Source organism: Pleurodeles waltl, chromosome 11 (genome assembly GCF_031143425.1).
Source record: "Pleurodeles waltl isolate 20211129_DDA chromosome 11, aPleWal1.hap1.20221129, whole genome shotgun sequence".
Lineage (NCBI taxonomy): Eukaryota > Metazoa > Chordata > Amphibia > Caudata > Salamandridae > Pleurodeles > Pleurodeles waltl.
In genome coordinates this window covers 854,939,840-854,954,159 of record NC_090450.1, presented here as the reverse complement: position 1 = coordinate 854,954,159, position 14,320 = coordinate 854,939,840, and the positions used below count along the sequence as shown (strand labels likewise).

Genomic DNA, 14,320 nt, shown 5'->3' with positions numbered 1-14,320 from the left:
ACTCCAGTGCCAGTGCAGTGCTGAACAATATCCGCCTCGACACAGCCCTACTATGCTAGAGTTAAAACATTTTTGTGGAAGTTTTGATCTTTTTAGTGGGGGAAACTAACGAGTTGAGACTGAATGGCAAATTACCATCTGCAGCTATGGCTTCAATGGCGATCCCAGTCTCTACTGGTTATCTGGAGAAAAAGTTCTGAAAAGGTTTCTAGGTGTCCCGTTTTGCAGGTTTAAAGGTCAAAGGAGTAAGCTCCAACACCAGCCAAGGGCACAGGACCTTGTAGGCACCTCTTGATGGTTAGGACTCACACTCCCAGAAGCCACCAGAAGGGTCCTGTGTGAGTGCATTTGGAACTGATTAGCTGGATTCTTGAAAAATGTAGACTTCTTGCAGCTTTTGTGACCTTGTAGCCCATTAGGAGGTCAGCCAATTGAACCTTGAAATCAGTTTCCCTGTCCTGGGCACAAGTGGGAGCTGCTCTAGCCGTTGGGGGTCTTTCTCCACAGGTCAAAAGCAGGTGCAGTCCTTCTTTTGTCTTCCACTGGTCCAGATGTGTTCTGAAGATAGTGTCAAGGAGTGCCATATTTATGCCTGTCACTAGCTTGTGGGCGAGGGGGTCTCTCTGACCAACAGGGAAAAGGTTCAACTGGGCAAACCTACTCACTTTGTCATCATGTCCTGGGGGTTTGGCCTTAAACAATCTCACTCTGCCCTGCTCTGTCAAAATCCAACATAGCAGAATATTTCCTCCCAAAAAAGTCATTTAGCAGAGCTCTGGGCATACCCCAAAGGTGTGCCTAGGGAAATGAGAAACTTCCTTGTGAACCTTTTCTGAAACAGGTTTCCCCCCACTGTGATAGGCGCCAGCCTGACAACCTGGACAGGGCAGGTCTAGGTGTAAGTTATTTCTGCAGGTGACAGGTGGTGCCCACATCCCCAAGGCCATCCCCAAGGGGGAGTAACATCTCCTCACATCCAATATCCTTTTGTTCCATTTCATGGGAACCTTTCACACCTCCTTGCAGGGGGCCAGAGGCAACTGACATTTGGGTATTAACGCTAAAAAAACTAACATAGGCTTGCGGCAGGAAAATAGTGATTTTCTTAAGTCCCTATTTCTGACATAGATAGACAAAATACCACTTTAGAATTAAGTTGGATTTTGTTTAACTATACAAATGAATGTTTGAAGTATAGTAGCTGGTGGCAAACTGAAGTTATCTTTATTAAGTGTAATAAAGTAATCCAATATTTCCCATGGCACCACCAGTCTTCCTAGAATGAAAGACATGTTTGAACGTTTTTCACTGTACAGACATATAAAAATATTAAATACATATTTCTACTTTTAATTACTATGCACTATTCCTTAGGGCTAGTAATGACTTTAGGAATGATTTACCAACATTTAAAAATAAGTTTTAAGCCTCCTAAAAGGGTGATTTGAACAGATTGAAATGGCAGGCTTAGATTCATGTTTTATCCTGTTATTTCAGTGATGGAACAATAAGTACTGCAGTCTACTAGGACCATTTAATTTACATTCTCTGGTTACACAGGGTGCAGTAGACTAGGAACTTACTGGTAAGTGAAGTAAGCAAATCAGGAATTAGTCAATTGTACACATGTTTTAGGGGTCAGACCACTTTCACTAGGGTATGGTTAGCATGGGGTGATCGTGCAAAAAGAGGCATTTATTTGATAGGAACCATATAATTTTCTAGAGTTCCTGAAAAAACTGTACCAAACCACACTTGAAAATCTGAATGATTAAGAGATCAATCCTGTGGTACTGAAGACAAATTCTCGCAAATAGTAGGGATAGGCGTCACTTGCAGAATTTGACTCAAGAGGATTCTGCAGCTACAAAAAGAACTCTGCGAGTTTCCATGGAGCTCTGCCAACCAGTGGAAATAGGCACAGAGCACTGCTCTTACTTAAAAATAACTGTGAATGGCACCACATTGCATGCTAGAGGGAGCACCGACTTGAGTTGATTTCGCTGCTGCTTGAGTAGATTTTCTTCCAAGCACAATCTCACCAGATGTACTCCTAGCGGCTGAAAATTGTGCTAGAGGATGCCAAATTTCCCTTGCGCTCACCAAATTACCATTTTGCCGCATGTACAAGGTGTTTGGCAGAATTTAGGCAGAACTAACACGGATTCGCCAAAATTTCACCAATTCCAACAGCCAAACAGAATATTTTGCCAACCAATAACAAATAGTTGGTCTCAATTCATCCACTACACCTTCTTTGTCAAAACATAATGATCTGAATGGAAATAAATGGACATGGTGAGAAAGAGCAATGTTTATTGACCATGCTTGAGTGAGAACATGCAGTTGACCAAACTGTCCAGTGATCCGTCTTACTTGAATTGTGCTCTGCCTTTTATACATGTGAACATTTATTGGGATACATTGTACATGCTCAGTCATCTAGTGCAGGCAGCTACATAATCATAATTCAAAGAAGCAAAACCGTGATTTCAACTGTTCAGCATTTTTGCATGAATTCCATAACTTGTAGTTAGTTACTCATCTCAGTATCAAGGCCCTCACTTGATGCAAACAACATACGTTTGCGCAAACAGTCTAGCCACCCCTCAAGGCTACATTCTGGTTATATCTTGCACCTGCATTCTCACATTTGCAAGCACGAAATATAGAAATTTACAGTTTTTAGTCACAGAAGCTGTTTTGCAAGAGTAGTTTGATAATACGTAAAATGGAAGGTCTTTCAAAAATGGTTGAACGATGGTTCACTTATTTATGTTTCTTTTTTTGGCATTCACTCCTGCCATTCAAGTGAACAATGTCAATCCTCAGGAATCAGTGAAACATAAACATCATATTTCTAAAAACCTTTAATCAAGTAAAGAAAATGATAGTGCTATTAAACCTGTATAACTGTTGAATGCCCACCCTAAAACCATCTATTTCTCTTGACTATAATATTACCACTGCATTCTCTCTTGTGATGCTGTCTGGACCACTGTAATATCTTATCCAGTAATCATCCTGACAGTTTTATCCTTTACCTTCAAAGACTTAAAAACTCTGCAGAGTGACTTGCAGCAAAATGCAAATCAAGGGGTACCACTGCTGGATCCCAATACAAGCCTTTGCTTATTTAAGGCTGTCTTCTTGATGCACCTGTGCCTTTATTTTCAGGCCCCATCATAACTGACCAGCAAGCTAATAATTGATTCTTCTAACCACCATAGTGGGTTATTGCCTATGCCCCAAAAGTATGTTTGACCTCAACCGGAGGCCAGGGATTCTCTGTAGTGTAGAACCTTCTACCACCATACGTAAATATGTGTGCTCTCCAAAACTCAACCAAATCTTTTATGTCCAATCTGGCCTGGCAGTTGTCGCATGGGCCATTGAGTGACATTTTGTCACCTGCTTTTTGCCTCCACAATGTCCTCTAAAATCAAGAAAATTATTTGAGATGATTTAAAATATTTCCACTGTATTCAAAGCAATACATGGAGTCCTTCCTTCCCCCCCTTTTTCCTTGTGCTATTCCCTTGCTGTTAGGAGGGCCGATGGTTTTAACAAGCAACATTTTTAAACTATTTGTTTCTGTTCTGTATGATCCGGGTTTGTGAATATTTAATGAACAAGGTTGTTGTGTGGAACTAGAGCATGATCCATAAATATTCTTTTGCTCATGCAATCTTCTTAAACATTAATATATTATTTGTCTTGCATTGCTTGTTGTTAAAATAGTGATTTATTATTACCATCAGGTCTTAAACATCTAATGCAATGGTCTTGACTAGAGATTGCAAAGGGGTTCAAAAGTTTACTAGGCCTGATTGTGAGAGGGGTGAAGAAAATTACGCGTGCGAGATACCACTCCACATGATCACAACTGCCATTCTGTTTCCAATTCCAGATGTCACAGGTGCAGAAACATTGGGCGCGATTTTACTGGCTGGAAATCCGGCCAATAAAATCACATGCAGATTGAGCAGGTACTGCAAACAGAAGTACAGCCTGGCCCCAGCCCTACCCCCTCCAACGGCATAAAGTGTACCTCAAACTCTTCTCACACCAGCACACAGCCTGCCCTTCCCACTGACATAGGTCCCCACTCCAGTTTACCACCTACTACAGATGGTAAATATGAGCAGAATTGTTCTAAAATGGGGAATCCACAGGAAGAAAATGCCTAATAATTCCATAGCTGAATGTTATTTCTCATTTTGCTGACAAATTGTCATAATTACACCATGAAGGGTAGGAATACTAAAATTACTCAGTCTAGATTCACAGATTTCTGCTGGTACTTTTGCTTGCAACTGGTAATTTAGGCAATGGTGTATACAGGTTGAGCAGCTTCTTTACAGGGCATTTTAAATCTTCAACACTGTAATGACAGTATGCAAACTAAAATTCCTTTTAGAACATTGGAATGTTGAGTGCTCCATTGAAGACAAAGGAGCAGCAGGGTCCTATATAAACTGATATACATCCGCTGCTTTTAACATTTCAATGCTCGACTCCACAGCCTTTGCCTTTCTCTTCCCCTTGCCTCTCCAAAATGTATAGAGTGGGCAGAGGAAAGCAAAAGGCAGAGGCTGTGCTTCAGGGCACAAGTGAGCCTTCCTCCTCCCGTAGCTCACAGAATCACTTGGACCTTGGAAGGAGGGAGGAGGACTGCTCTTAACTGCCTGGATCTTCATGTCCTGACTGAACAAGAAAAAGTAGTTTAGCAGGGCTTAAAGAGAACCAGCGGCTGTCTTCGGCGCCATTTTACAACTCTTGCTGTGAAAGTTCAACAGCTAACAGCTGTGGCCCTGCGCATGTTGTTAGCTGTTGAACACTCACAGCAACAGTTGTGAATCAAATGCTTCAGAACCTCAGAGATTTCAACCTCTTTGAGCTCCAAGATGACTTTGTTTTTATAATTAGAACTTTCTGTCCTCAATGGGGGGAATGTGCCTATAGCCTTATAGCATGCTGTGGTGGGCTATACTGGCCACTAAAGGCCTGCTCCCTTGATAAAGGCCTCGCCTTCGGCTTTGGCCTTTAACATTCGAACATGCCTTTTATAACCAGTATACCCCACTACAGAGGGCTATAGCGCTATATTATTTCACACCATGTAATAATAACATGAGGTAAATTTTGGTAATAGTTAAATATTTTTATCTGATTTTACAGTGAATACATCTTTATTAAATATGCCCTTACTGAAGTACTTTAGTTGACTGTCATATATGAAAAGTTCACATATGTATGTTTTTGCAGCTGAAGAATCTCTTGCATGTGACAATCCTGGGTTACCTGAAAATGGCTATCAAATCCTTTACAAGAGACTTTACCTGCCGGGGGAGTCCCTCACATTCATGTGCTATGAAGGCTTTGAACTTATGGGAGAAGTAACTATTAAATGCATCTTGGGACAGCCATCACACTGGAGTGGACCACTGCCCATGTGTAAAGGTAAACAATTATTTTGCTGAAGCAATGTGTGCTTGAGAATAACTTGAAAGAACAGAAGGGGAAGATACTGAGTATAATTGTATTATTACTTAGTTATGATTTACTAGAAATTTTCTATACTTTGTTATCAATAATAGAGATATTTATGAGTTCATAGTGAGATATTTTTCCCTGTTGTGCAGATTGTAAACACACACTAAGAGAATATATAGAAGTAGGGCATCCTTTTTAAAGAAATTCATTTCCTAGTCCCCCTTTTCCACTGATTCGTAAATTAAAGAGTTTTCAAAAACAAACGTGCATCGTCAGGGATGGAATAGTAGCCAAAAGCTGCCCTGCAAGCCACAGGACTTGTCTGGAAAAAAGGCGGAAATGTATAATCCCACAAAAGGTGATGGTAACCTAGATTGCTCTATAACTTTGATTTCTGCTGGAGCTTTCTCCACTGCTACACTGTAGTGTTGTAATGCATGTAGATGGCATTGTTTTTCATTCATGTAGATCTCAGCCTATAGATGGTGGTGTTAAATCTTTTGCTTAACTAGAAATGAGCTGACTCCTGATGGACCCCATATTGCACCCAACAGAAGGATTTAGATGAACCTATTATTTTAGCCTCACTTCACTCACCTGAGGTTCCTGTCCACTCTCTCAATATTTGTAGAAAGATAAATCAGTTTTCATACTACATACTGAATTGCTAGGGTGAGGTAGTTGCCTGGTGGTCATCGGAGATGGTTGGAAGTATGTCAACTTTGACATTTGATACTACATTGGGCAGGTCTGAATCCTGATTGGTGGCCAACAAGTAGCCTGTCTCCATCATTGTATTCCTGCAATTATCTTAATGTCCATCAAAACACATTTTTTATTATTCATTTTTTTAAGCAGATTTAACTTTTGGAAACATTGTTTCTTGTTTTGAATAGTTGTTGTCATCTTTATTTTCCATTGGCACTCGAGTTTATTGATATTTGACATCCCAACATGTGCAATGGGATGCTGCTTTTCTGCTGTGAGTACAACTGCATTAGATGTTGCAGTATTTTTATTGTTTAGGGCAGTACTGGGCATCCAAAATCAGCCTTGGCAAAAATGGTCAAACCAGCGCTGTTCTCCTCATCTTGCGCTGTTGCTCTCTTTCCTTTCTTCCATTTTCTCCCTATCCTCTCTTGTCTCTCTCCTTCTCTGATCGCTTTCTGTCTACCTTCCCTCCCTCTCTTTCCTCTACCTTGAAGCCTCCCTGTGCCTGCTATAATTAACCTTGGGTAGCTGGGGAAAGTGGCAAAGGCACCAGAAGCCTGTGGCTTTCTATTTCGGGCTCCCGCCCACCGGTGAAAAGCCCTGTGTAGGAAAAGGCCTGTCCGACCCTGTTATTGGTTAATTATCAACGCTGGCTGTAGACCTCCATGCCCACATTAACAAGATCACTGCACAGACAAAATCTTCAGCCCACCATCACCATGGCAATCATAAAACTGAATCAGGAGGATAAGTCTATGCTAAAAACCTCTACATTAGGCACTTCTTTAGAATGAGTTAACAGATGCAAAGCTATAATTTAATGCATAGGATTAACATAATTACAATTTCATATGAAATATGCGAAAACAGTTCAAATGGTGCACTTTATAAGTACATGTAAATCTTGTATTTTAAGTATTTACTGCAATTTCATCTGTATTTTACTGCTGGAACTCTTAGAAATATGTGTACGTTTTCCAGAGTACTCTGTACTTTGTTGGGCCTCCAAGACTGCAAATGTAATAAGCCCATTTATAACGCAGTAGGTGGGCTACCAGCCTGCTATTGAAGTGGAGGCTCTCCCATTCACTTTCCAAGACAGGTGACCTCCCACCAAAATTACAGAACATGATTGTTTTGGCACAGGTGCTCACCCAAGTGCAACAACAATGGCTTTTTTTTCGAAACTGAAAGACCGGCTGGCTTCCCTGTTTTGTTGAGGCCAGCATACATGTTTTCCTTTGCAGGAGTAAATAATCAAAGAACTAAAACGGGATGGCCCTGAAATGCTGGGGTTTTCTTCAAATGTGTGAGGTCCATTGCCCATTATTCCTGAATAGGTCCACCATGCCCTGTAGATGGATCCAGCAGTCCAGAGACAATTGGGGCTACCCGGCAATAGATACAGGTAAGGCCCCACTGTCAGAAACCTTCTGGTAAACTTGCCCGTAAATGAGAACTAGAATTTTAGTGGCTTGTCTATTTTAAATGGCTTCCTACTCCGCCAAATGCTCAGTGACCCCTTACATCTTAAAAACTAATCAACACCAATTTTATGTTGGGGATCCTGTCTAGCAATACATCATAGCACCTCAGGAAGGAAAGAGGGGTGTATTCACCTGTATATGAGAAAAGAAGTCTTCCGTGCCACACACCAAGTAGGCCCATAGCACCCCTAAGCCCAGCTGGAAGCACAAGTTGTAGTGGCAACACCCTGCCCCTGCTGCATGGGAGTTGACTCCATATACATCTCAGAAGTCCACAGCAAAATCAAGGAGAGAAATCACAACCTGAGCTCCAAGCCCAGTAATGAGACAGACAAAGGCAGGTCTAATAATGGAACCAGCACTGCACAATCCTGTCAGAACGGCAGGGAGGCCAGAGTACACAGATTGGGATCAGAGAAGGGGTCACATGTCTAGTGGGGCACCAGTAGTCAGCAAAAGCAGGAACGCTTTAGAAACAAACAATTAGGGGCAAAGACAATAGCCCTAAGGAGTACCTAGATCTAAGCAGATCTCTGATTCAATACCAGAAAGCACATCCCAATGGAAAAGGGCAAAACATGAGGTTTCTGGGTAAAGGTGGTGATTTATAGGCACACCTGAGGGAAGAGTTTAAATATTTTTTTAAGGGGATAGTGCTTCTGTAGGGTGTGGATATGCATCACGATGTAATAATGAATTGTAAGTATAAAAATGTTTAATACAGACAGTACTCTTCACAATTGGATAATTAGAAACAAATGATGTTAAATATGTGTGTACGATTACTTGAACATCAGGAAGTATTATGCATGTATATAAACTCAGAAAAAAATCCAGTTTTCAAAAAGCAGTGTTGCTGTCGATCATTCTCGGATTAGATAAAAAACAATTCCATAAAACATGAAGTCCGTCTTTGCTTAGTGAAAGGGCTGCTAGGACCAAATCCTCAGACTTCGGGATGTCACCCAGTATGGGAGTCAGGCTGCAAACAGTGGGTCTAGCTGCACTGAGAATTCTGCTTTGACTGACCCTGAGGACGAAGAGGACACTGAGGAGGACGACATGCCATTGTGGGACTCCAGTCTGAAACCAAAGGACTGAATTCCCCCCACTGGGGAGAACTTGACTTACTGCAGTGCTGTGAGCTGGAAACTGCTCCAATAGCTGGGTAGAGAGTGAGCCTGCACACCGCCTGCACCCGCTTCCACATGTGCTGCAAACAGCCTGACTTCTCTAAGCAGGTTCTGATCTCGCAAGTGTCCGTGCTGAGGTCACCTACTGTAACACCGAACACTTTTGTGCTGCAGGAGTGGGTAAGAGCTGAACTGGGGTCTTGTGGGCCCCAAGGGGTTTTCTCCTGAAGATTCTGCAGCAACATTGACACTTTTGCCTAAAATCCTGAAGAGTCAAAAGGAACTCTTGAGTACGTTGTAATAGTGTGTATTCCCTGGATGCAGCCCACAGTGAATGGAGAGTAACTCTGAACCTGTTACACAAAGGAGAGTGAGACGGGGATTGGCCTGACTATTACTAGAGCCCAGACCTCAAGGGGGATTTTGTTGTTGCATTCGGATTTCATATGGCATTGTCTGTGTAGGGTTTTTCTTATAAAAGCAAGTATCTGTCTGGACACTGATTTATTGTTCATACTGTTTGCACTTTGAGTTAGAAGTCATGTTAACAGAGCTGTATTTACATGCTCCCCTAACTCCTCAAGGCAGCCTTGGCTGCTCGACCTGCCAGCTACCACTGAAATTGAAGTGCAGAAGGGTACTTGATACAGTTGAGCAGGATCCATAGTAGGTCGGGCCCCAGGACATCAGGGGTAAAAGTCCTCAACCACCACGGTCTGGACCAGTTACTCCTGCCTTCCTCGTGGCCCTCTGAAAGGGGTTCTGACACTCCCTTATTGTTAACAATCCCTAAACTCTACTAACCTTGTGCTACCCCTTTACACTACCCTTCCCTGAATACCATGAATACTAAAAAAAACTCTTGCTTATCCCATACCCCTTCCCCACCTCACTGTAAATGCTCCTCTCTACTTCAGAAAGAGAATGCACCTTTGCTGCTGCTCCCAGTACACTTACATTGACACTGTGTGACATTTGCTTTATTTTTTGTTGCCAAAACCTTTGTTCTTTCCATTCTTTCCATAGATGACATGTCTGACACTGCTTTTTCAGTCCACCCCCCAGCAATATTTCTACTGCAAACTCTCTCAAAACAGTAAATATTAGAGTTCTTGATTTTACAATTAGGAAAAGACTGAACAAATACGTCTTTCGTGAAATGCTAACTAGGAAGATATCTGTTCTTGCTGCACAGCATCAGTTTTCCAAACAACACCCAAAGGAACTACAAATCCAATGTAATAATAGGCACTGGACAAATGAGACCAAAGTGAACCTGTGTAGCTGCAATGCACAACCAACTCACCTTATACCTTCCAATCGCAAAGCATGGTAGCCGAGGGATGATGATATGGGCGTGATTTACGACTGCAGGTTTTAAATGCATACCAATCATTAAGTCAACCATGAATCACTCTCTGTACTGACTTATTTTAGAGGAAAATGTAAAAGCATCCGTCCAGCAGCTAAATCTCAGCCAAAGGCAAAACATGCAACAAATCATTGATCCAAAACACATTAGTAAATATATGACTGAATGGTTGAAAAAGAAACGATACAGGATTTTGGGACAGCAAAATTCAAATCCACACAATAACCTCAAGAATATACTCTTACGGGATCTGAAGAGAGCTGTGAAACAAAAACGCCCTCATACATCACAGAGATTATGGAATTTTGTAAGGAAAAGTGGTCCAGAATTCCTCCCAGGTGATGTGAGCGAAAGCGTATTCACATTATTGCTGCTTCCATTTCCATATTGTACTAAATCACGTGATACGCTTTGTTCATACAAGGCTACTAAACACTGGCTGATTTATTTTGTTTATTAAAAGATGACAATTTTAAATTTGTGTGTTTTATTTGCCACATGATCTTCAGTATATTTACTATTAGGACTTGGTGACAGATGAAGGTTAGAGATTTCAGAATATATTAAACTATAGATTCTTAGGGAGGTTTACTTTCTTTTTCACTAAGCCTACACAGGGAAAATGTTGGACTTTTGCTTATGCAGGGTCATCCCCAGTCTTTTTGCCTCCTGCCTCCTATTTTTTCTGACCTGTTGCTGTTGGCTTTTCAACTCTGAGCACTTTACCACTGCTAACCAGTGCTAAAGTGCATATGCTCTCCGTGTAAATTGTATGTAATCGGTTTATCCATGATTGGCCTATTTGATTTACTAGTAAGTCCCTAGTAAGGTGCACTAGAGGTGCCAGGGCCTGTAAATCAAATGCTACTAGTGGGCCTGCAGCACTGGTTGTGCCACCCACATAAGTAGCTCTGTAATCATGTCTCAGACCTGCCACTGCAGTGTCTGTGTGTGTACTTTTACACTATAAATTCGACTTGGCAAGTGTACCCACTTGCCAGGCCTAAACCTTCCCTTTTCTTACATGTAAGGCACCCCTAAGGTAGGCCCTGGGTAGCCCCAAGGGCAGGGTGCAGTGTATGGATAAGGTAGGACATATAGTAATGTGGTTTACATGTCCTGACAGTGAAACACTGCCAACTTCGTTTTTCACTGTTGCAAGGCCTGTCTCTCTCATAGGATAACATGGGGGCTACCTTTAAATACGATTAAAGTGTAGATTCCCCTAGAGAGTAGATGGACATGTGGAGTTTGGGGTCCCTGAACTCACAATTTAAAAATACATCTTTTAGTAAAGTTGATTTTAAGATTGTGCGTTGGAAAATGCCACTTTTAGAAGGTGAGCATTTTCTTGTTTAAACCATTCTGTGACTCTGCCTTGTTTGTGGATTCCCTGTCTGGGTCAGTTTGACAGTTGGGTTGTTTTTCACCTTGCACTAGACAGTGACACAAAGAGGGCTGGGGTGTAACCTGCATTTCCTGATTAGCCATCTCTGCTAGGAAGGAGGGGTGGAGTGGTCACTCTCATCTGAAAGGACTGTGCCTGCCTCTGACAATGCCGGCTCCAACCCCCTGCTGTGTGTCTGATGCCTTGCCTGGGCAAGGCTGGATTTCACAAGTAGGTGTGAGTCCCCTTTGAAGAAAGATGACTTCAAAGACTAAAATGGGTATAAGAAGGGCACCCAAATCTACAGACTTTAGAAACACTTCTGGAACCAAGAGGAACCTCTGCCTGGAGAAGAGCTGATAGCTGAGGAAGAAGTGCTGCCCTGCCTGTGACTGTGCTTTGTGGAGCTTTCCTGCAGTGCTGCTTCTGCCAGAGTAAGAGGGCAAAGACTGGACTTTGTGTGCCTTCCATCTTGTGTAGAAATCTCCAAGGGCTTGAATTAGAGCTTGCCTCCTGTTGTTTGAAGTCTCAGGGACTGCAAAGACTTCTCTCTGCCAGAACCTGGAGTCTCTGAAGAGACTCCTGCCCCGACAAGTGGTGCCCTATCCAGTCCCTGGGCCCTTGAAAGGAAAGCTGGTGGAATCCAAGGAAATCGACTTCGGACGACTTCGGACCGACGCCGCTGCTGAATCCGGTAACGCCGCCTGCACCTGACGCCGTGACCTTCGCTGGAACGCGACGCTCTTCGCAGGCCCGACGCCGCAGCAGCTCGCTGAAGTCCGCGACTCCGTGGAAGTCGCCGCACCACGTCGTGACCGATGCTGCTCGAAGTGCACGGATTCAAAATTTCGCACAGACGCCGCGATTCCCAACTTCGCGCATCGGCTTGTTTTCACCCTTCAACAAAGGTACTTTACTTGGGGGTCTACACGACTCCGTGTCCGGCGCCGCTGGTGTCAGCTCGTTGGGAACGACTCCGTCACAATGCCGTGTTAACATCTCATCAAAGCATTTTTGTTTCTAAGCGCTATTTTTGAGTTTAATCTTCAAAAATGCATAACTTGACTTGTGTATGTCAAATTTTTTTTGTTTTGGTCTTGTTTTGTTTAGATCAATATTTCCTATTTTTCTAAACCGGTGTTGTGTCATTTTGTAGTGTTTTCATTAAGTTACTGTGTGTGTTGGTACAAATACTTTACACCTAGCGCTCTGAAGTTAAGCCTACTGCTCTGCCAAGCTACCAAGGGGGTAAGCAGGGGTTAGCTGAGGGTGATTCTCTTTTACCCTGACTAGAGTGAGGGTCCTTGCTTGAACGGGGGTAACCTGACTGTCAACCAAAGACCCCATTTCTAACAGAAAATATTTTTTAAACTACCACCAGATAAGAATTGCAGGCAATAAGAGGCACAAATACCACGCTGCAAAGCAAACACACTTACAATAAATAAATCAGTAACAAACGTAGTGGTGTTCCATCATAAACAATTCAGCAAACAATGTCTACTTAGTGGCCCATAACAATTGGCCTGTACTTCCCATTGGGGCCAGTATCGAGAATTAGCAGCACTATGGTAATTTCAAGTTGTCTTGGAACATTACAGAGTGGGCACTTTGTCTGCTAAAAGCAGGCAAAATGTCCGGATGAAAATCCCACTGAAAATGGAGAATATCTTGCAAGAATCAGTGTGGAAACAACCTTACCTGCATGTTGTCCCTCATAATCTTGTACTCTGAGGTAATGTTCCTCCCACAAACTACTGTCCTTCGTAATATTGGTAAGTCTGCGAGGAGGGGGATCCCTGGCCTATTTGTGATAACTATTCTTAATATGTTTGGACTCAAAACACTTGAAACCCCCATTAGTATATCAGGCTAAATGACTAAATCTACAGCTTAACATTGCATCATTTCCCAATCAATATTCAGCACTTTTGAATGTATATCATGGAAGTCTTGGATGCCAAAGTAATTATAATAATGGCGTAACAAGCTGCAGGTTTCTGGCAGCAACATAGGAAGATACCAAATAAGTATTGAAAACAATCATATGTCCCTGTCAGCTTTACAACTAGGAAGCCACATTTTCTCTCTTCCCATCAAAGCTTACATGATGCACGGATACTCAGACACTTTTTGATTAAAAAATAAAATAAAAGAACGAAAGAAAGAAAGAAAACTAGCAGTTTAGAAAGGGTCGTGAAAGAACCCGTTTGGAGTCCGAAAGATTTTTTACTTATAAAAAGCCCTGTGGAGTTCACTCAGTTTACAAGTACAAAAACGCTCTAGGCTCCCCTGATTTTACAAGTATAGGGAAATCCTCAACATGTCCTTGTTATGTGTAGATGGTAACTCGTGATATAAAAGAGCTCTGTTGGAGTACCAAATATTTGTGAATACAATGTAATAGCTCTGATCATTTTTTTGGCTCAATTTGAGGATGTAAAAAAACAGCAGGCCTACGAAAAAGAGTAATTCAAATGAGAAAAGAAACGCTGAAATATCTCTAATACCAATTAGAACTATAAAGACTGTAATTTCAGATTTTGGATTTAACAATTCACTACTTACATATCATTTCTTCTCACCGCCATAATCATGATTTTTTTCCTAATCCCTCTCTATTATTATTCCATAATATTGCCTTGTTATATCTTGTTTTCCGAGTATCACTACTTCATAATATTGTCTTGATATACCTTGTTTCCTGACTATCATTATTCCGTTATCTTGTCTA

General features: G+C 41.9%; 1 protein-coding gene across 2 annotated transcripts in view; it reads left to right on the top strand.

The window, feature by feature from the left end:
• The window catches only part of SEZ6L (seizure related 6 homolog like), a 1,547,572-nt gene that overhangs the window by 1,438,445 nt on the left and 94,807 nt on the right, over positions 1-14,320 (top strand). For both annotated transcript variants that reach the window (XM_069214699.1, XM_069214700.1), the window contains exon 13: positions 5,269-5,463. In XM_069214699.1, coding sequence (XP_069070800.1) covers positions 5,269-5,463 — 195 coding nt within the window. The remainder of the gene's footprint in view (positions 1-5,268; positions 5,464-14,320) is intronic.